At 35.0% G+C, this 23,081-nt stretch overlaps 1 protein-coding gene and 1 pseudogene across 3 annotated transcripts; one reads left to right on the forward strand and one right to left on the reverse strand.

The window, feature by feature from the left end:
* Nucleotides 1-2,679: 2,679 nt before the first annotated feature.
* LOC114758972 (tyrosine-specific transport protein) lies at nt 2,680-9,728 on the reverse strand. 3 transcript variants are annotated; one of them, XM_028948068.1, is made up of 14 exons: nt 9,372-9,728; nt 8,584-8,624; nt 7,262-7,354; nt 6,925-6,999; nt 6,581-6,630; nt 6,126-6,215; nt 5,926-5,982; nt 5,509-5,578; nt 5,242-5,343; nt 5,120-5,172; nt 4,087-4,225; nt 3,890-3,974; nt 3,181-3,309; nt 2,680-2,983 (listed from the first exon to the last, which is right to left on the reverse strand). In XM_028948068.1, the coding sequence occupies exons 1-14, from the start codon at nt 9,694-9,696 to the stop codon at nt 2,781-2,783; spliced, it is 1,512 nt and encodes a 503-aa protein (XP_028803901.1). In that variant the 5' UTR covers nt 9,697-9,728; the 3' UTR covers nt 2,680-2,780. The 3 variants fall into 3 exon arrangements, with proteins under 3 accessions (XP_028803901.1, XP_028803900.1, XP_028803902.1); XM_028948067.1 differs by having other exon boundaries at nt 5,509-5,574; nt 6,581-6,640; XM_028948069.1 differs by lacking the exon at nt 6,126-6,215 and having other exon boundaries at nt 5,509-5,574; nt 6,581-6,640.
* Nucleotides 9,729-17,585: 7,857 nt separating this feature from the next.
* Nucleotides 17,586-22,546, forward strand: LOC114758970 (uncharacterized; annotated as a pseudogene).
* The last annotated feature ends 535 nt before the right edge of the window (nt 22,547-23,081 follow it).

Here is a 23,081-nt window from a genome sequence, read left to right on the forward strand (position 1 = left end):
GTGTCTCTTCCTCTGCATGTAGATCCAACAGTGTTTCACCAAGTACTGGCATCACTACCACTCCCCTAATTGCAGAAGCACTGACTTCATCTTCAACAAATGAGCACGCTCCTGCAGAGCAGTTGGTTGATTTTCATTGTCTATTTAAGATTAAGGAAAGACAGGCTCGCTTACTTGACGAGGCATTTGTCAAATATCCACATTTATGTGAATGGAAACTCTCACAAAGGAGTCTCAGGATTTGCAAGGTGGGGTACAAGTCCTTAGCTGACATGTTGGCATTTTTAAAATCAGAGACTCCTAAGACAATGGATGATTCAAAGATGGTGGAACTTGCAAATCTATATTATGACCTGGATTATTTTGGCTTTGACAAGATGTGGTTGGCATCTATTCGCCAGAGAGTGATGGATATGCAAGCTGAACATGATAACAAGTTGAAGCAGCTGGATCAGTTGGAGTCTGAAATTAGCACGTTAGAAGAACAACTTAGGGCCTGTTTGGGTGACTCCCAAAACCATGGTTTGGGTGGAATGTCACCCAAACAGCATCAATTTTGATGTCATAATCTGAAACCATGGTTTGGGCTGAAACCATGGTTGTGGAACCCAAAACCATGGTTTCAAGAGAAGTGAATTCATTCTGCTTCTGGCTCAAATTAGAAAGTATGATTGTGCCTGTCAGAATAGATCTCAACCATAATATGACTTTAACATCCCTCAATTAATTTTTTATAAACATATTAATCTTATATCTTATAAATATATATACACATATTAATTATTCCTTAATTATATTATCTTATGTATTATTAATTATGTTAGTAAAAAATATATTAGTAACAATTTTATTCCTTCAAATTAAAATATATCATAAAATCTATCTTTTGTGTAATTATCATATTAACTTATGTCTTTTTTAATAATTTATATATATATATAAAAAGTGCTTTTGATAACAACTATCCAAACACTCTCATTTCTCAGAATCACTTTTTCATAAAATCTACTCTTCACAAAATTTATTCTCCCCAGAATCTATTCTCCAGAAACTATTCTCTAAACCATGGGTTGATTTTATCTAAACACCCCCTTAGTGATGCAAGAGCAAGCTTGGCTAGTGTGAAGGGTGACCTCTCAAAACTTGGCGATGTATTTGGCTTTTTAAGTATAGTTACTATTGAGACATGTAACTCTCTGAGGTCACCCTATTTGTGTTAACTTTGATTGGGCATGTGTTTTTATCATACTTTACCTTTCAAGAACCTTTTTTGTTCGAGTAAACTTCTAAAGACATAATAGAGATGATCATGTTCATTAAATCTCATCTGTATCTTGGATTTCAAATACTTGCAATACTCACTTTTCTTGCACCACTATATATTCAACATACATTGAGTAATATATTTTATCTTTGCATGTCCTGTGGTTCGTTTGGCTCGCGCCCAAATCCCTCCAACTCTTTTTTTTTTTTTTTCTTCTTTTCTTCTTTCCCCTAATGAAAAGAACTTATACAACCAAGATGCCCATAAAAAAATTAAATTCGCTACTACCCATTTAAAAAATTTAAAGAGATGTTTGGTATCATTGGTTTATAAGACCCCAACCCCAAATGCCCCCAAGTCTGACCGCAACTTTTGTGACCACTATTACAATAGATTACTGTTATAAATAAATGGTTAGAATGGAGAAATAAAATATAATAATTAAATCAAATAAAGTTTAATTGGACATTACACACGCGCGCATTATCTCGTTTAACTAAAAACCTTCAAACCTACTTAGGTCTTATCACTGTTCATTGAGGTTTCTAATGAGTAATAACAAAAAAAATTAATGGAAAATGATCATAAATAAAAGTTCAAGTTTTGCCAACAAAAGTTCAAGAAAATAAATTATGATACGCTTTTTCTTTAAATAATTACTTTCAATTCTGAAACAAAAAATGAGTAAGTTAGTAGCAAGATTTTCGTCCTTTTTTGGCCAAGACTTGTTAACAAGATTTAATTAATAATTCATTGATAGGCTAACCATAAGGTTTTCGAAATGATGATTGGCAGGTGGGCTTCGCCACGTTACCTTTTGATAAGAAACTCCGATTTTTTCCCTCTATCTGGAAATAAGAAAATTTTATAAGAAACATTTCTAGAAAAATATCAAAATATTACTCACAAATATAGCTCTTACCTTCACAACAAGATTTGAACCTAGCTCTTGTAAAAACAAGTACTTCCTCGAGTCATTTTATAAGAAAATTTAGTTCTATTGGTCTTATTTATAAGAAACATTGTCCTCTTATTTGAAATATTTATTAAAATTTTTCTTTTATGCTCTCATTAAAAAGATACTCCTCTGTTACTAAATGTAGAAGTTAGTTGGGGAGTTTATATTGATTCTAAATATAATATCTTAATCTAATTTTTCTCTTATATTTATCATTTTTCCTCAAATTAATTTATCTAGCTTATTAACTTATATTGGATATAAGGTTATTTTAGAGAAATCAAATCACATTTGTTAAAATTATATAATTTACTCAAATTAATTAAATAGCTCTTCTAATAAAAAACAGAGGAATATATAAATTTAAGAAAACCTAAGTTGCTGTTGAATCCTTTTGCTTCAAGGACACAAAACAAGGCAAATATTTGAAACAGCCTGGGGGTGCAAGATGATGGGGAGAGATGGATGAAATCTGTACGGAACCACTCATTCCAAGGCACTCCTTTACATTATAGTAAGATATACTTCATTTATCGTCGAAAAATGGAAAAAAGAAAATTAAATCTTTTGAAGGCTCTGGAAGTTCTCAAGCAATTCAGAAAGAACAACATATCCAGCACCTCCAAGAACCAGAAGTAGAGTTATCTTCCCTCCGGGAACGAGCTCAGGTAGTTTCACAGTTGGAGATGAATCTGAATTCGAATTTGAGTACCTATCAGACCAGGACATTGCTGCTGGAATAATTCCAAAGAGCACCAACACTACAAATTGAAATGAAACTATGAGAAAAACTTGCTGCACCGAATTAATCCCCGATAAAAAAAAACTATGAATTATATAGAAAAAAAAAATGAATCATAAACATAGTTCCGTTTCTCAGGCTGGACATTAACTTGACGATAAAATAATCGACAAACAAAAGTACAGAGACATGCCCAGGCATTCATTATAGATATACCTCCATAGGTTCCAGCAAAGTCTAAGGCTTTGAAAAATATTTCTGGGTCCAACGATGAGAGTACCAGCGGTGGGACTAAAGCTAAAACGAATGGCAGGGGCTTGTTTTGACCAGATGGGAACTGCAACACTGAAAATCCAGATGATGAACATGAGAAAAATTATATAACTCTTCATCAATCTTATGCACTAGAATGGAGAAATGATGCTAAAGGTCATGTAACCTAATGGCATGGATGCTCCCCTATAACTAGGAGGTCACGGGTTTGATCCTGCTTATAATCTCAAGTCACTAGTATCTACCTCTTTAACTTAAAAAGAATGGACAAAAGATTAAGAGGTCAATCCTAGTTGCAGCATAACTCAATTAATTTGAAATTTCAGTACAGATATAGACAGTCTCTATTTTATACAAGTTTGTAGCCTAAATGACCTTTTCATTATTTAAGTCAACAAAGGACCTCATTGCATATGAAAAGTTGAGATCTCATTTCAGCTGCAGAAAATCCAATCCTGAAGGCCTAAACATTATTTGACATCTATTGGAACGAAGAAATGGATCCAAGGCTATTAAAAAATGTGAGACATATATATATAGTGAAACATAAAGAGAGATAATCACAAAAAAAGTATCAAACTCTCAACCCTACATTATTACCGAACCCATAAAAAAAAAAAAAAAAAAAAAAAAAAAAAAAACAGACACTTACAGTCTGCAAGAAAGTCTGACAAACCCAAAACGAATCCGATGTAAGATGTTGCAATTGCAAGAAGCGAGAATGCTTCAACTATAGGCTGCAGAATCAGGTTGTGAGGAGGAACAAAAATTCAACAGTCGGATACCAAAACTTCAGGTGTCTTTATTATAGTTCAGGCTAAAAATGTATCAAATTTTGCAGAGACTTACTCCAACTATTCCATTTGTGGATCTCAATTGTTCTAATGGGTCCATTCCCACTTCATTATTACCAACAGTTCCAAGGATAACAGCATTCCAGACCAGAAAGAGAGCAAGAGGTATACCGGTGCCTAGGACAATTGCACTCCTGCAATTATTAGAAAAGTCAAATATAAGCCAAGAGAATCCTTAGGGTAGAGAATATCTAGAGCATTCCCTCATCTAGAATGCGCTGAGCAGTTCAACCAAAAGCATAAGTTGGCAGGTAAAAGACCATAGATAGTTATGTTGTAATTTGTTAATTAATATGCTCCCTCACACTAAAGATTTTTGGGCTGAAATAATAGGCAAAGCAGAGACCTCCCGTACGTTGTATTTTAAACTTAATTTCAGACCAAAAAAGACACAAGATAGAGGAACAGAGACAATCACGAGTTTGTCTATTAATAAGCAATATAAACAGGATCATATGATTGGGTGAATGAGCCAGTTGATTGGCCTAATATGGAAAAGTTGAGTAGACAGAGGGCTCCACCACTTGTCGGCAGTGGGCCCATAAGTTAAGGGTCTAGTCAGAGCCAAAGACAAGTGAGCAGTTAATCTCAGACCATTATGATATTAATTTTGATATGTGAATAATTTTGATATTTGGATAACAAGTCACCGTCATATATCTCAGTGTCAAAAGGTTTCAAGCCCTTTACAGTCTTGCACATCGTACATTGTATTTCAAACTTGATCTCAGACCGAGGAAAAAAAAAACAGAGAGACAATGGGCACGTAAGTAAGATAGAGACCATCTCTCTAAAACTAACTATTGAGGTGGGAAAACCTACACATTTAATACTCCATTGAGCATCCCATGCTACTAAATGTAGAACTTAGCCATCTCATAGATAAAAGGTCTCTGTTTTTAAAGCTTCATATTTCATTCTATTATTTTAAGTTCTCCCCCACATGACTGAAGACTCCCAAAGTCAGTAAAATTTGATGTATTAGAGCAAACACAAAAAAAAAACAAAATGACAGTGAAATTTGTCACCTTACTTTTGATAAGTCCCCTTCAAGATTCGAGCAAAGAACAGGCACCACATTCTGGATAAGCAATACCAAAGCGTCAAGATTATCTCAAGTTGTTCAACAACTTCAGATTGTTGATGTTACCTGGTAAACAAAAGAAAGCGCAATAATAGGTATACTCATAGGAGCTGCTTGGAAGTTGGCCTTAAGAAGAGCATCCCAGTGCAGTTCCCCACTTGCCACTGCCTAAGAATGAAAATTCAATCTCCACCATAACATGAATGAATATTCATTCTCAATTATCACCTTCAGTCATATATTCTTGCAATTGATTTTCGATCATACACATGGAAAGATTAAGATACTATATAACTAAAGCATGAGTTCAAGTTCTTGATTTGAGAATCTTACCAAAAGAGCTGCAAAAGAACTAACGATTCCAAGGACAAGAGTCCCGTTAACTGCACCTATAAAGCGCTGGCTACAGATTGAGAAGAATTCTTGGTTAACATTGCTACCCTTAGATATAGAAAAACTATGACTAAAAGAAATGTGAGTATTCACAGAAAACCTACTCATTTTCTTTTGGTTCCTTTTTCAAATGCAATCAACTGATCTTACTAAAATTTTATCATATGTGATAATTAATCAAGCCCTCGGATAACACTTTATGAATTTAAACATGATGAATATCTTGAGATATTCTTGAGAATATTACATCAATCTGCACTCATGTTTTCTGTTATTTTTCTATTTTTATCCCCATGATCGAAAGGGTATGAGTTGACAGAAGCTGAAAGTGAAAACTTTGATGAAATACACACCAACCTTCCAAAAAAGCATACGCCTCCGAAAACCAATGAAAACAAAGTAGCACTTCCCCATCTGCAGCCAAAATGCCACTATCAGCATCTAGCAAGTGTGCTAGATTTAATCGGAACACAAAAGTTAAGTCATGACTATAGATACGGGAGGCAAAAGAGCAGGCAAAATCTAGAATAATTGAAGGAAGATATTGTGACTCATACGAGGGAATTCCAAGAAAATTTGTCAATATATCTGAAGAACGAGCTACATATGCAACAAGGAGGGCATAATGGATGAAGATGTATGACCAACTGCAAGAAAATGAGAATTATCATATATATAAACATAATAATGCCAATGAAAGTTGCTCAGACCACTTGAAACACGTGATTAGATAGTTTTGGGATTGAAACAAGAAAATATAAAATGATTAAAACAAAAAACAAAGAAGTCAAATTGCACGGACAAACGTGAAATATAGGTTTCTTCATAATTTAACTGTCACTTTGTTTATGACTGGATGTTAGTGGTGCTCCAATGCAACTGAACTAATTAGCAGGTTTGTAGTCCCACTAAGGATTATTAAAAATCCATGAAGCATTGACTAATTCTGCACGTTGACTTAGCGTAGTACACAACCTCACTTTTTCATACTAGATTATATATATGAACCTACCATGCAATTTGAACTCCTGCTGTCCCTAAAGTTCTCCTGGCCATTGATACCTGAAATTAATTTAAAACAAGATACTAACCAGGCAATTAAATAGAATAGAACCTAAATATTTTAAGTACAATGACAATTCATATAGCCCTTTTACACATCTATAATCACAATAAAAGGAATCCTTCACTAAATTCTTCTTCATCGATCCTAAAGTAGGAACTAGGATGGAGAAGGGGTCAGCCACCAGCTGACAACTATATTTGCTTTTCGGAAATAGAGAAGAACCTTACTTTCAGACAAGTGAAATCTTTGCTAGCGTATATGAGCAAAAAAAAAAAAAAAGGAGAAATTACCAGCGACACACCACCAGAACCTAGTTCACACATGGTATTGACATTAACTTCGGCGATGAGCAAACCTGTCACAACCTGCATAAATTCTTTTTAGACTTGCTCATGCATTCTCCCCTTTGAATGAGTTGAATTATTTCGTCCAAGAGGCAAAGCAAAAATATACACTGAAGCTTTTTGAATGAGTTATATGTTTGCACAATGGAAAATGCTGGTAAAACTGATCTAAATAAACATATGATTTTACCATCAATAATATTCATTACCATTCATCAGCAAAGTGAACATTGGGTTATACCAAATAATTGGGAATTGATGCAAAATCACCAAGGGTTATTACCATGAATAGCCAACAGAGGATGCATACGACAGCAGAGGCTAAAAAGCCTGACTCTTGTGTTACAGCAGGAATTGCAAGGATTCCAGCTCCCACCTGTGATATTTCTTTCATATAAATATATGGAAAATCAGAATGGTTAAATGAATCAAATAAACACAAACAAAAGACATAAAATTTTGTCTAACCACTGTAGCTATGAATTTGCAGCGGTTTAAGGGAGCATGGAGATTCCGTCCTTAACATTCATATGATGATGTTGATGCCCGTGTTCAATTCTAGTAATCTGTGTATATAACCTACAAAAACTTCCCCCCAAAAAACTAATCACAAATCACATAAGCACAGCTTGCATGGGGCTTAGTGCCCTTTGTTCCTGTTGTCTCTCAATTTTTCTTCTTTCCTCTCCCTTCATTTTTCTTCCCTGAAATCTGTGCGTAAAACTGGGGGCCCACTGGTTCTATCTATATGCATCTGTGAATATTACTGCCCATCCATGACAATATAATATATAAGCAAGCTTCGAGAAACAGGTTTCTCTCAAGAGAGGTTTGAGAAGGATGGTTTGAAAGCACCATTTCTTTATGCTTGAAGCAACTGAAATTAATGTTGACATGCTGGGCTCTTATTATCTTTTAATGAGATCATTTGGATTCTCTTACTTCTAAGCTGGTTCAAATTGTATAATGCTAAATGCTGCAGACATCCAGATTATCTTGTTTGATTACAAACTTTTGCCACTCTGGGGAAAAAACAGGTTTTGTATGTGAACCCTTCTAGTAACTAGAGAAGGCCCCGCGCATTTGCACAGAGCCTGAAATTATTCACACTATTTATGATTTTTGGACAATGCAACTTCCTGTAAATTTTATATATATTGATACAGATTTTAGCTTAATGAGCCCATGGCTTTTTTGACTTGAGCCTAAGAAAAAGGGGCCCATACAATGAACATCGCACAGGCACGGAACACAAATGCAAGATACAACACAGCATAATTTAAAGTGTCACATCGCATCTAGCGTAAACATCAAATATGAGCATCACTACTTTTTTTTTTTTTTGGGGGGGGATAGACTGTATTCAGAGAAATATAAAGACAAGACCAGGGTATAAAGTATACTGACTAATAATATGCAATAGCTACCAAAAGTCACTATCAGCCACCTCCAGTTACAGGAGAATTTGATTCCTCTTTGATTTTCTTTGAAGAGCCAACCAAGTTAGTTGGCATTTAGTACCATTCTAAATATATGTGCCCAAATACATGCAGACAGGAAATAAAATAAAATTTGCAACGGTAAAAAGAAGCAAAACTAACGCACCGTGGTGCCTGCAACCAGGAAAATTGCACTGGATAAGCTTCCTGGAAATATCAACAAAAGGGGAAATTTTGAATACGAGAAAAATGCAGATAGTAGCAAAAACAGGGTTTTACTATGGATTATAACAACATTAAAAAGAATAGAATAACATAATGGCATATGTAAACAGAATAAATCAGAAGGTAAATGATCAGGGAGAGAGAAGGTCGTAATTTTAATTTTTCAAATAGTTAAAATTTATTTATCAAATAATTGAGGATAAAAAAATAACTATAAAAATCGTATAAGCATACAATTTTTTATTTTAATCTAATGTTCTTGTTCAGTTATCATATAACCAGCATGTAGCATTGTGGCTATTAAATACACAAAGTAAGTCTTAAGACGATGAACAACTTTAGCCTTGAAAGTATATCTCACTTTTTTGATCATCTGTAACGCCTCTTGAGAGCTGCTATTAGGATTTACCTAACATCCCAATATTGAAACTGCTCATTTAATATCAGCTCATGACTCAAGACATGACAAAAATGTTCAAGTGAAACAAAAGGTATTTTTTAATATTTACATAATGAAGCCAATAAAAAATTTAGATATAAGACACCATAAGGCAGTCAAATGGTAGTTGAATTACTTATGAAGCATCCAATAGCGTGCTTTGAATGACAAACTAATTTTGAGCCGATTGATAACTTAGCGACATTTGATGCATTAAGCATTTCAGAAACTAGAATTAGAAAGCTCATATATCAAAAACGAAATTGTAAATGAGTATGCAGATCACCAACCAGGTTCCCTTTTCAAAGTTGCTTGGTTGAGGTTCGAGAATAGCCGCTCAATTTCGAGTTCTTGATCATCTCGCTCCTGTTCCTTTTCTTCATTGGATTGGGACTGTCTCTGCACGAAGCATTTATGGAGGTTTCTGCTCAAAGCGCAGGGAAGAAAACTGGCAGGAGTGAAAATGCTTTGCTGAGGAGTTGATTGGGGAATTGTAGGAGGAAGCTTCCACGGTAGCGGCTGATTTCTTGGTGGGATCAAAAGGGTTCTTGGAACCTGAGAGAAAGGAGGAGTAAAAGTGGGAGAAGAGGAAGAAGGAGAAGAAGAAAACATCATCAATTGTTAAGCTCAATTGGAAGTTTAAAGTTCCAAGTATTCCGGAAGTAGAAAAATTGAAAAAACAGGAGAGCCATAGTGGGAAGTCGGAAGCGTGAGTGAAAGCAGGGGCTTCCCACGTCGGATTCTTTGAGATAATGTGGGCCCTGAGCAATCCAGTAATAGTAGAAAAAATATTTAATAATTTTAGGTAAAATTTACCCAGAAAATATTATTAATAGGGAAAGTTAATTGCAGATCCCAAGTAGAAAACTTAGATAGAAAGATATTCGCATTAAATATTTTTTCCATATATGGCCATATTTGATGAGGATAATAAGTAATAGTAGAAATTAATATAATGGTGAAATTTAGTACAGTTAATAAGCGTTATATTGAGAATCACTTAAACTTCCTCACAAATTTAATGCTTTTAATTATTCTTATTAGTACGTGTGAATTAATTAAAAACGTCTTATATTATGAAATGAAGAGAGTATTAAAATCTCCAATATTATTATTTTATTGAAAAATTCTCAATTTGTTAGGCACTGAAAAATCTCTCAAAATCAAAATACCTCTCAAATCATGTAATGAATAGTATTATTATAATTATTAATATTGTTATAAGAATTGTTAATTGTGTCACTTAAGTTAGAAAAATCACATTTTCACGTAATTGCATTGCAGTACAAGTCATGTAATAATATTAATAAATTTGGTAATAAAATTGCCAAAATTTATTTTCTAGAAAATTGTGAAAATGAAATTTTTTTAAACTTTAATAAGACTATTAACAACTCTGATAATACTATTTACCACTTAATCTGAGAGATATTTTGACTCTAAGGTATTTTTAATTGCCTTATAAAACAGAAATTTTTCTAATTTCATAACATAATTGATAAGTCATGCAATAGTATTATCAATTAAAGCAATTAGAAACCTATTTTCCAAATTCAACACGAACCATAGACTGCGCAAACTGCTTGGCCAAGGCAGCACATGACGACAACAGTCAGACCGTTCTCTTGCCAAGCACCCTTTCATATTGTAGGAATAGAGTTTCATAAGATCAACGATATATTGTAGAGAAATCAACTGATCATATATAACTTTTTGGTAATGCCTTTTTCAAGCTAACGTTTGCCTGTTGTATTCCCCCCTTCCAAAAAGAAAGAAACCTATTTTCCAAGAAATCGTAAAAATGATATTTTTGTAATTTTGGTAACATGATCACCTACTCTTGTAACGATATTAACGATTTTAATGATGTTATTCACTATGTAATCTAAAAAGTATTTTGACTTTGAGAAATTTTTGGGTACCTAATAAATTGAAAAATTTTTAATTTTTATAGTGTGGTTAACGATTCTAATTATCAATCTATTTTCCAAAAAATAGTGAAATTGGGATTTTCTTCAACTTCACCTGTATGCAATCCAGCAAAATAGCCAACAAGTCCGACACCCTACACAAATCCAAAGCCACAATCCAATTCAATCACCACATAATGCAACAAGGCCCAATTAGCATTCCAAGATTTAACGAACAACAATCACAGGCCACGGACAATTAGAACCCAAAGTCAAATAAAAGATCAAATGAGTAAAACATTTGAGTAGGCTTGAAGTACTTCAAGTCCATTTCAATTGCCAAGATACTTTACTTGGTATGCTATGTAAGAATTATAAAACGAATCAAACAATAAAATGTTCCCAATCAAAACAAGTTCAATTTTTTTAGATTTGAAAATCAATAGAAGGTTCCCAATCAAAACAAGGTTCCTTTTATTCTAGACGTGAAAATTTTAGGCAGAGAGTTGAGCTACCCATTTAAGTAATTTCGATGTGCCTAAATTATTGATTGAGGTAAAGTTGAAAATTAGTTTCAAATTTCATGCTTTACTCAGGATAAGAGATGCATCCCCGGCGTTGCATCTATTTCAGGAGTCAAATTGAACTTATTTCAGGAGTCAAATTGAAATTATTCAGCCCTTCAACCCTTCAACCATGGACTAGTGGGAAACAATGGCCAAAGTTACTCCTTCAGTTCTTAATATAAGATCTATTTAATTAATTTGATTAGATTAAGAAAGTTAGGTAAGTTAGTTAATTATAAAAAATATGACATGTTTTTTCTAAACTACTATAATCATCTTCATTAATATCATCCCTCCTTCTTCTACTTAATTATGGTTGAGGGAGTATTCACAAGGTAATTTAGAAAAAATTAATAAATATGATAAATAGGTCTTATATTTATGACCAAAATTAACTCAATAATTAGATCCTATATTTAAAACCAGAAGAGTACTTAAATTGGAAACACCTCAAAATCTTACTGGAAATTTGACAATTTTTTTTTAAGAAAAAGAAAACTAACAAAACTCCCAATCAAGTCACATATTCTTGGCCCACTAAGCATGTTGAAGCTACCTATAATAATTATTCAAAATTTAAAAGCAAGATCCAACACCCAAAGCCAATCCCCCAACACTTTATCTATGATTCACAGCAAAAATTCGAAATCGCAATAATTCCATTGATTAAATCTGTTTAAACTTCATAAACAAGCTCTATTACACTCTTTAAATATAATTCAAACATCCCACAATCGATACAAGGTAGATTTCAGAGCACCCAAATTCGTGTTCCTGACCAAACACAAAAATAATTGGTTGAAAGAGGGAGAAAAAACTAGGTGTAGATGGAGACTTTGATCTTACCTTAGTGTTTAATATTATAATTAATATTCTTAAAAGGTAAAAACAAAAAAAGGGTTCTTAAAAGATATACAAAATATCATCTCCCTTCTATATTTTGCTTCTGTCAGATATTGTGACATTTTCAACACTGAATATTTTAGCGTAGATCCATCTTGCGGGGCGTCATCAATTGAAAGTTTCCAAATATTAATTCTAAAAAGAAACCCAAAAAGGCTACATCTTGGATCCATATGGGCAGCATGTTCTTATCCTTTTGAACAAATAAAACTACAAAAAGCGAAAATTTGTCGCCATTCTGCAACAGTAACACTTATGAATTTTTTAGTTAAAAAGAAAGAAAGATAAATAAAAACCATAAAAATTACAAAATTTCAAATCAGTTACGACACTTGGGTTTTTGATAATAATTGATTTGCATATAATAACACATTTTTGTGAAAATGTCTTATTTATGATTTTACAATTTTCACGGTTTTTTTGTCATGTTTTTTTTTAAAAACACTTCGTGAATTTTTATGCACAAAAAATGTAATGGCCATCATGTATGTATATAAAAAAAAAAAGGTGAACGCGGGCATGCTGTATTAAGAGGAAAATATTTTGTGATTGTCCTAATAATTTTAATTCATATAATTGACGTGAAGTCACGAACAATTATATTATTAACCAAACCTTTATATAAAAAATTGTTTAAGAAAATTATTAGCCAATATATATAATATAAAATACATAGGAAGTCCCGAGTAAAAAATATAGATGGTTAATACATATTAAAACTAAATTTTCTCATTATATTCTAATTTTTTATTTTAAATTATTTAAGAAACAAAATAATTATATTTTTTAAAAAAAATTAGATGGAAGTATAGACCAATTGAAAACCCAAAAGCAGAAGAGATATGTTGGGTTTTATCAAGTCCACCTTGGGAGGATTAGGACTCAAGTCCAATATAATTGGGGCTATTATGTGAATAAAAATAAAATATGGGTCTAGATAAAGAGTTTTATCTATTATTTTTTAAAAATTTCCGATACATCTATTAATTTAAAATTTAAATTGTGATAACGTCCCATAAGTGAGTCATGGGATTATATACGATTTGGGGGAGTCAGTTTTTATATGTTGAACAATAACTCCCATATAACTTTTGTCTTCTTCCTTTCATTCTGTCAGTGTCTTTGCTGTATATCCACGTAGCGTTCGTTTTGCAATTCTACACCCCGCAGGCATATCGAATTGCTTATTGGATCCCACATATCCCCCAAAATCCTTTAAGAAATATTGGGATAAAAGTCATTTTACCCCAAAAGCTTTTACAAAGAAGCATTAATTGCTTGGAAGTTTTTTTTGAGCAATATTGTCCTAGAAGTTGCAAAAAGGGAGCAACGTAGGCCTATTTGGAAGACCCAATGTTTTTCATTAAGTGACATGGTATCGCACAAAGATGGAATCCTGGGAACGACGTGGCATTTAGTTAGATGGGTAACATGGAGGTAGGATGGACACATGTAAAATGAAGTGGAAATTAACCCTGCGGGGTTAGGTTAACTGGTTGGGACTATCCTAGCGTAACCACGGATCTCAGATTTGAGACGTGGGAACGTAGTACTCCAAGGGGCTAGGAGGCGCCGTCTGAAAGGATCTTTGCAAGCCCCCGAATTCGGACTAGTCTGGGGTCATTGTCACGGTTGAAAGACGCCTATTACCCTGAGATATCGGATGGAGTAATCCAAAAAAAAAATGAAGTGGAAATTAGATAAGGATAAGAAAAAGATGTTGAGGGAGAAAGACAAAAGGACTCTGAGAGTTTTATATGTTGACAAAAAGAAGTCACTCTGCTAAGGTTAGAGGAAGTATGAAGTGGGAGTGAAGGTAGAGTGTTGCGAGTCTCAATGGCGTATGAGTAAGAAAAGGATGAGATGAGCACATAGATTCTCCAATAGGTAGGTAAGAATCGAATCTTTTTTAGTGTTACCATGTAAAAAAGCGTGGTTGGAAACTTTTTTTTTTTTGTTCTTTTGCAGATGGTGAAGTTCATATTAGCTTTTTGTTTGCTTTAGATTAAGTTGGCTTATTTGTTAATTAGTTGTTTTTTTGGTTAATTACTCTCTTATTTAAGATGGTAATGGCATCGAATAGTGGAAAGGGTGTTCTCATTGATGGTTTCGAATCTAGTCTTGATTATTAGTGTTATTTGGATAGTTTGTTGTGTGAGTTTAATGAGAAGAAGAAAGAGAAAAAAAAGTGTCTATGCAAGGGGTTATGAATTGATTATAACATATGGGTCATCTCTTATCAATAGTGGGGTGAAGTGTACAGAGGGCGTCAACAAGAAAGGAGAAGTCGAGGCAAGTGAGGGGGAAGGGACGTGTGTTGAGGAAGACAATAGTGGTGAAAATAACCATGGTAATTATAGAGATAATCAGGATGAGATGGATTAGAATCAAAGCACGGTATTAAAAATCGGACTGAACCGGCCAGTTCAGATCAGAAACCCACGAACCGGCCACTTGTCCAATCCGATTCTTTTCAAAACAGGAAAAAATCTAACTTGAAATAAATCGTTTTGGACCGTTGTAACTCAAAGAACAGAACCCGGCTAATCCATTGGGTTGGCGGTTTACCTGGGTTGCTTCCTTTTCTCTCCCAACCGTGACACCACTCTCTTACTAGAGAAAGAAAAACGAAAGCTTGCAAAAGAAAATGACAGAGAGAGAAGCGTGCAGATGAAGAACAAATTTGAAAGTAAAAAACATGAAAGAAATTACCTAGCAATAATGAAGAGGAGAAGGAGAACAATGATGAGAAGGGCAAAAAAATAAGACACCAGCCAGATTTTTGCAGAAGATGAAAGAACACGAGGAGAGGAGAAACAGAAAAAGAAGAAAACGGCTGAAGGAAGAAAGAAGGGTTTGTGTGGGGGATTGAACTTAATATCATCAATGTCAAATCTGCTGCTGTATGGGGAAAATACAAAGCTGAAAAGCTACATAAACAAATAAATGCAATTTTAATTCCAACCTCCAATGCAATTTAGTTGCTTAGTTGATAATAAATTAATAATATTAAATGCATGGGTATAACCATATATGCCCAGCGGATACTTTCAAAAAAATATAGGTCTAGCCGTCTAGAAGCAAAATAAAATCTTATCTGGTCACTAATTTTTATTATTTTAAAAAAATTATTATGATTTTGGTCTAATATTATTTTTTATTTAAAATATTTACTATATAATTAAAACTTTTATTATTTTAGTTATGACCGGTCTGATTTCGGTTTGACCCCGATCTGATCCACTAACCCTTAATCCACTATCTTAATCGGTTCATTAACCAACCCAGTTTTTAATTCCTTAAATCAAAGAACATATTTCTTAGAGACTTTGAAAGCTGAACTGATTAAGAGATAGAATGAAATACATACATAAAAATCATTTGATTCACCAAAAGGTTCATACATTACTTTTCTAGTTCCAAATAATACAACCAAGGTTTCATACATTACTTTCGCATTTAAAAAAAAAAAAAACCTTCAGGCCATTATTCTTCTTCATCTCACCAACTATTGCCTCAATATCGCCATATCTATTCCTCTGTCCAGTATTTTCCTCATGCAACCTTTTGACATGCCCGTGAGCTCGTTTATCACCCCTATCACCCTGTCTCCTATCTCCTCGTCATAATAGTGAAAATATCCATAGCCCCCTCCTTGTTCATTGCAAATAGAGCATTATATATCACTCTAACATAGCTTATAACAGAGCAGTAACAACACGAACTTGCTGATAATTTTGATACCCATAGAACTCTCCCATTTCTCCTCTTCTATGCTCTTCTCCGCCAGTGGGTTGGTGGACTTTAGTGGTGCCTTTAAACTCGCCCTAACGAATACAATCCTCACCAAAAAGCTTGAAGGGAAATCGGCATTTCGTCTGACATTGATGATGGGGATCGCTAATCCACTGGGGCTCATCTACGTGGCAAAACTTCCAACCTTGCGCAGCAAAAGTTCCTTTACGGAGAACGTCTGTTAGGTCTCCGTCCAAATAGATCCCCATTGCTCCCGTTTTGCAACTTTTCGGACAACATTGCTATTAAATTTTTTTTTATTTAAAAAAAAGGGCTTCCCAGTAGCCACTGCTTCCTCGTAAAACTTTCAAAGCGAAAGTAACATTTATTCCAAAAATACTACCTTTCGTCCTGATTATAAGAACCACTTGACTAATTTGAGAAGATTAAGAAAGTAAATTGAATTAGTTATTTGTCTTAAATAAATGTTGTCTTTCTTAAAATATCCTTACTAATTAAATGTATTGATTAGAACTATAATTACTAGAAGGATTATCTTAGAAAAAATTAAGTAAATATGAGAAATAAAGTGGATTGGGGTCTTATATTTAGGACCAAAATAAAAGTTAAATATGGTCTTATATTAAGGACCGGAAATAATATTTAAGAAGCGTTCAAAGACAAAGGCAAAAATAAAAGAATAAAAATGAAATATGAAATAAAATTGTGGACTAAATCAAAACTAAACGTAATCCAAGATGCTTATCTAATCTTATTTATAAAGTATTTTTAAAATATTTTTTATAAATCAAGAAAAACCTTAAACTGCATTAATTCCTTATTAAAATATAGCAACTTTTCAACTCTATTCCTATTTAATATATACACTTTTAAAACAATAACTATCTATATTATAATAAATAAAGGACAATATAATACATTCATGATAAAAATTTAATGAAGTGAGAACAAAAAAAAAATCTCTCTTTATGCTATAAATAGGAGCATAGTAGTATGAAACAAAATTTAGAAACGGAATCAAAACTAAACAAATTGAAGAGCTGAATGTAATATTGGAGAAAAAAATTAATGAGTAATTAAAAAAGTAATTTTTGTACAGGTGACAGATTTTTGTATTAAAAAAATGTAATTTCTTTTCTAACATGCACGGCTCATCTTTAGGCACGATGTAAGATACACGTCAGTTGAAAAGGTAACCTGAAAATTGGAAAGAAAATGAAAAGTAAGTGTCCCAAAAAATATACATATAAAACATGTTGCCCAAAAAATAAAAATATAAAAAATATAGGGGACAAAATAATACTTTAAAGAGGAAAAAAAATATTATTTCACTTTTATTTATCATTTCCAGATCTTCAGTTCCTCAAAACCCTGATTCTGCCAAAATCAGTTTGAGCCTCGAAAAACCTATCTCTCTCTCTTCCCTCTAAACTTCTCAACGATTTTGTCATTCAACGCCTTGATCCCTTTATCGTCTTCGTCAAAGCTAAACTTCCATCAAGCCGAAGGTTGGTTCTTCTTCTTCCTTCTAACTGAATCTGATTTTGTTTCTCCTCATTTTGATCCGTTATATGATCTTCGTCAAATTAGCAGCTCTGGTGATTGACGGAGGATGAATTTTGTGTGTTTTTTGTTTCGCTTTTGTTCGATCGTTGAACTTGGTGATTCAAATCCTGCATTATTGATTATCGAATTTGCTGGTCGGGAATTAGGAATTTTGGGTCAGTTTGGATTGGTTTCGCTTAATAGGATGAAGTATAATGGATCCTGTAGAGCGCGAAGTATAATGGATCCTGTAGAGCGCGAAATGCTTGCGATACTTTGGTTCTCATCCTTTTTCCTCATCTGGGAGATGGTTGTGATTTTCAATCTTACGGTTACCAATTTCTCCTATTGCGCAACCATTAGCGATCGGTTGACATTGGGAAGGCGGAATTTGAGTTGATTATGCATGCTATTGAGGAAATGCAATGACGTTGCTGCTTGCCGAATTTATTAATTTTGTCGTCGAATTGCATGAGATGATAGCCGGAAATGTGTTGGGGGCCTTCAGGCGGAACATGAATTTGGCTTTTAACTTAGACTTCGAGTGGGCATCTATGTCCATCTGCTGTGTTGTTTCAGAATATCTCTCCCTCTGCCATTTCACCTCTCTTCTCTTCCCTACCTTGTTTTCTTTTGTTTACTAGATTATTAGAAGGTTACCATTGAACATTGCAGCAATTTACAAGATGCTTTTAGATTCTGTTCAATAGAAAGTTCAGTTTTATGCCTCATTTTGTTGATGATAGGACGCACACTGCAACTGCTACATCCTTCTGTTTTTTTTTTCCCCCACCATTGATTTCTCTGAATTTACTTTTTATACATGGTTAAAGAAGTTATTCGGTGGGGCTGAGATGAATTCTTTCATATGAATGGTAGGATGAGAGTTCTGGCAGAAAGTTGAAATTGTTTTGATTATTTGGTTGAACTGTTGGAGGCATAGAAATGCTGAAGAATGCGAATGGGCACTAATTAATTTTATCAGATATCTTGCGGTTGATAATCTGCAAATTTGGACTGTTTTCATTTCTGATATGGCTGTGCTTATCATATTCATTTGAATGAGATGGTGGGTGGGTTATGTTGCGCTGATCTTATGTATTGCCATGTCGGGATTTTATCTGCTTGGTGGCATTTTGTTCGATTGCTAGCGTTCTTTTCACTAGAATAATTAATTACTGTTTTCTCTGTTTACTGGTTTTAAGATATAGGTGGTTTTCTAGGGCTGTTATGATCTTCTCCTGTGTTTCACTTTGGTTTCTTTCCTTTTCTTCTTGGATCACCTTACCTTAGTAGAACTGAGCAATGTCTTTCAGCATCTAACATTATTTTCTCTTAAGAAAAGGATTGGAGGGCTTATTTTTTAAACTGCAGGCCATCTTCATTGGTTTGGGAGTAACGCAATAAGTTGAATATGGAGTAATCAGATGTTATATGTTTCTGTTTAAGTGAGTGTTATGAAGCCAGAGTTAATTCTGGCCACTAGTTTTTGGCTACATTAAGAGAAGGAATCAGAGAACTGAGAACTGGTATTAACTTACTAGCAGTTTAGTGCTATTGATTGATGCTAGAAACATTTTTGGTGTGGTGCTTAAAAGTTAAAATATTTACTGTTTTAAATTAGGGTTTTCATGCGCTAACAACTTGCTGCTCTCAAGTCCGTGTCTATGTGGAAATTCATGCGTAGAGTATGTAGTTCATGCACTAGCAGTTCCATGCTTTCAAAACCATGACTAAAGATATGATCTACCTATATGGCTGCCAGTCAGTTTAAAAGCTTCTCAATTACCATGTTCCTGCCCAGTTTTTTTGGATAGATTCTCATTTTCATACTTTCAGGTGAGTTATGTAAAACTATAAATGGAGTAAACAGCCAGAGTTCGTTTTATACGGTAGTATCTAGGAGAGAATAGGGTATTGCAATAATCTGATCTCATTTTACTCTGCGTTAGCACTGGACACATACAGCTAGGTAGTTAAGTACCAAGCCATGTCACAGGAAGCCTATGGGACTGGGTCTATGCATCAACCATGGTCACTGCACATGAATGAAGCCACCTGTCACTGGCATCAAAGGGTCCTATTATTCTTATGATTAAGTTATTTTATTCATGCGTGAAACTGCAGATATGGATTTGGAATAGTTAGGAAGTCCCTACTGCCTTTTCCTTTCCCTCTCATTCTTCTCCCTTGAGAGAAAGACTAGTTATCTTTTTAATTTTTCTTTCTTTGCTATTAGTTTATCAGTTTGTCTTTGTTCTGGTTTGCTGCGTTAGACAAGGATTAGTGACAATTTCTACACTGTACAAAAATCAACACTATTGTTCTTGACCCTCTAGCTAGGTATGAGTTTCCTACAATGATTTCACCCTCCTCTCTCTTGGCTTACTTATAATTATAATCTTACAATTAACAATCGCCTTTTTTTTTTTTGGGGGAGGGGGGTGCAGGTTCTGAATTATCTGAGATGTGCTGCCACTCTTGCAGCATTCATTTTTATCCTTTAACTATGCTTTCTTGCAAGCAGATCTGTGCTTGCATGCAGTGGTGTGGATATTAACTAAAATGTTGACTGTTAAAGATGTTTGATCTTTTGGTTTGTCGTATGTTGCTATTCTCCTTATTCGAAGTTAGATGAAGTCTCTAAATTATTTCTTTTACTGTTGCAGAACCTTTTATGCCTTCAGCTGACATGTCTCCTGCTTCCCGTTCCAAGTCCAAAGACAAGAAGGCAGGTAAGGAAGCCCAGAAGGGTTCTACTAAGCCTTCAGGATCTGTTAATGCAGGGGCTGCTATACCAGCTAGTGCATACAACCCATTATTAGGAACATTTCATACTCTTGAAATGTCACCAGTGTTATCTACTTCCCTAATTCATTCTAATGGCCGTTTTCGCAATGTGGATGAGACGGAGGAGCGTCCTGGGGTGTCAGTGATTGCTGGTGTTGATTATGATTCTGTTTCAAATAATGATAGTTGGTCTGGTGAGTCAGAGGACCACAAGGAGAAGCTCTCCAATCCTCCTGCTCAATTGGAAACAGTACCTGGAGCTGATATGATAAGCGAGAGAAAATCCGCCAGAAAAATGAGAGAAAACATCAACGCCAGAAGGAAAGGCGAGCCCAAGAATTACGTGAACGTTGCAGTGGCTATCTTATGTCAAGGAAACTGGAGGCCCTAGCTCAACAGCTCGTGGCTATGGGATTTTCTCATGAACGAGCAACAATGGCATTGATTCTGAATGAAGGAAAGATGGAAGAATCAGTCGCATGGCTGTTTGAAGCGGGTGAGGAAACAGACAATCAGAAGGATAAAAACATAGGTGGAAGTAATTTAAAAATTGACATATCAGAAGAACTTGCTAGGATTGCAGACATGGAAACCAAGTTTAGTTGCTCAAAACAGGAGGTAGAAAGAGCAGTTGTGGCCTGTGAAGGAGATCTAGAAAAAGCTGCGGATTCCTTGAGAGAACTAAAGCTGGACCCGCCATTTGCTCCCCCAAAGCCGGAGGAAAATGGTGATACTCCAAGTGTTAATAATGGTAAGCAGTTAGGGGTTACAAGTCAGAATTCAAGGCCACAAACAAAGCCTATTCCTTCTCCCCACCAACTCAAAAAGGATGAGAAGGATTTTAACTACACAAAGGCAGCAATTATGGCTGGGGTGTCTTCAGAATCCAGTAATAAAAGCGTGCAGCCTTTAAAGAGAATTCAGCCTAAGTCAGAATGGGCCAAGCCCCACCAAGCCCCTATACTGGCCGACAAAAGGTGGCCAAGTGCGTCATCTAATCCTTCTGTGTCCTATTCATTGGCATCACCTTTGCAGGTCGCAGCGGCCCCATCTGGTAAGTCTGAAGCCCGATATATGGCTGCTGGAGGTGATTACAAAAACCTTCAACCTGGAGCAGCTAGGGAACCCTTAATGGTCATGCAACGGCCTCAAACTGCAAACGTAAAGCAGGTTCCAGCCACAAGCATTAGTTCTTCCAGTATAGCTGCAAGTTGGCATCGGAACGGTGAGGGAATAAGGTCCAATGGCTTTTTACCGCAGGCTTCTAGCACTAGAAGCCTCAATGCAAGCTATCTCGGTTCAAATCAGATGCACTACCAACTTCATTATCAGCCTCAGCAGCAGTTTGTCCCTGGTAGCAGCAACTCAATAGATCTCCAAGCCACTAGCCTAGGGAACAGAACAGGTGCTTCACCAACACTCGCAGCTGCCGCTTCTCTCGGACTCTTTTCGGGGTTAGGATCAGCAGCCACATCCGGGGCATCATCTCCAATAGACTGGAGCACTGGAGGGTCAATGCAATTTGATTATGCCAACATAGACTGGTCTTTAGATAGAGGTTTATCTTCACCAAGGTCAAATGCATTATGGGTAGGGCTCTCACCATTCACAAAGGATAGTTGTTCTAATATATGCAGCTCAAATGCTTCTGGGTTTGGCGGTCAGCCTTCAATGAGATCAGCACACTCAAATAGGAGCATTGTTCCCCTGCCTGGATTGCAGGATGGTGGAATAGCTTCTGCTGAAGCATCTGGTGGTTCTAGTAGGGAATGGAGTTCTCCATTTGAAGGGAAAGATCTTTTCAGTTTACCCAGACAGTTTGTTTCTTCTCCTTCGCTGTAGAATGAGAGGGAGAGAAATCAAATAAATGAAAAGACGACAGGGAAAAAAAATGTGTTGATTTGATGTTGGTTATGATGCCAGTGTTGATGTTGGTGGTAAGCTTACAAGCATCTAATTCTTTTCGGGCGTTGCTGTGATAAGTTCGACTTTCTGACATATTTTGAGATTGTTGGGCTTTAACCACTTTGAAATTCTCACTTTCTGTAAATGAAGTTTGAATTTCAAGGTCGGTTCGACGGCGGAAAGATGAAGGATCCTCTTGAAAGTCGAATTTTTCACAGCATTTTTCTTTTTGTGGGGTCCGAGGCTGAGTTGCGTGCACGTATGCCCGATCCACGTTAAACAAAATAATTAAAAAAGAATTTATCAAGTAATTTTAAATTAAAAAAAGATAGTGAGAAGAGAGAAAATTTTGAAGACATAGGAAGACATCCGTTTAATAATTTTCTTAATAAAAATCGTCCTTATTAATTAAGCTACATTAATTAGTTATGAGGTGAAAAGGGGGGGTAGTAGATTTCAATAGCTTTAGGGACAATTTTGAAAGAATAATACAATATAAATTATTGGTAAATTTATTGCCACCGACGAAATTTACTGACATGTGCACGGCTTGATGAGCGTGTCTGTCTATACGCCTAACGGCCTGTGTCGTCGTTTTAATTTTTTCTTGATCTTGCATGGGGAT

The sequence above is a fragment of the Neltuma alba genome, unplaced genomic scaffold (assembly GCF_004799145.2).
Source record: "Neltuma alba isolate B1F8T4 unplaced genomic scaffold, ASM479914v2 tig00010779_pilon, whole genome shotgun sequence".
NCBI classification, from domain to species: domain Eukaryota; kingdom Viridiplantae; phylum Streptophyta; class Magnoliopsida; order Fabales; family Fabaceae; genus Neltuma; species Neltuma alba.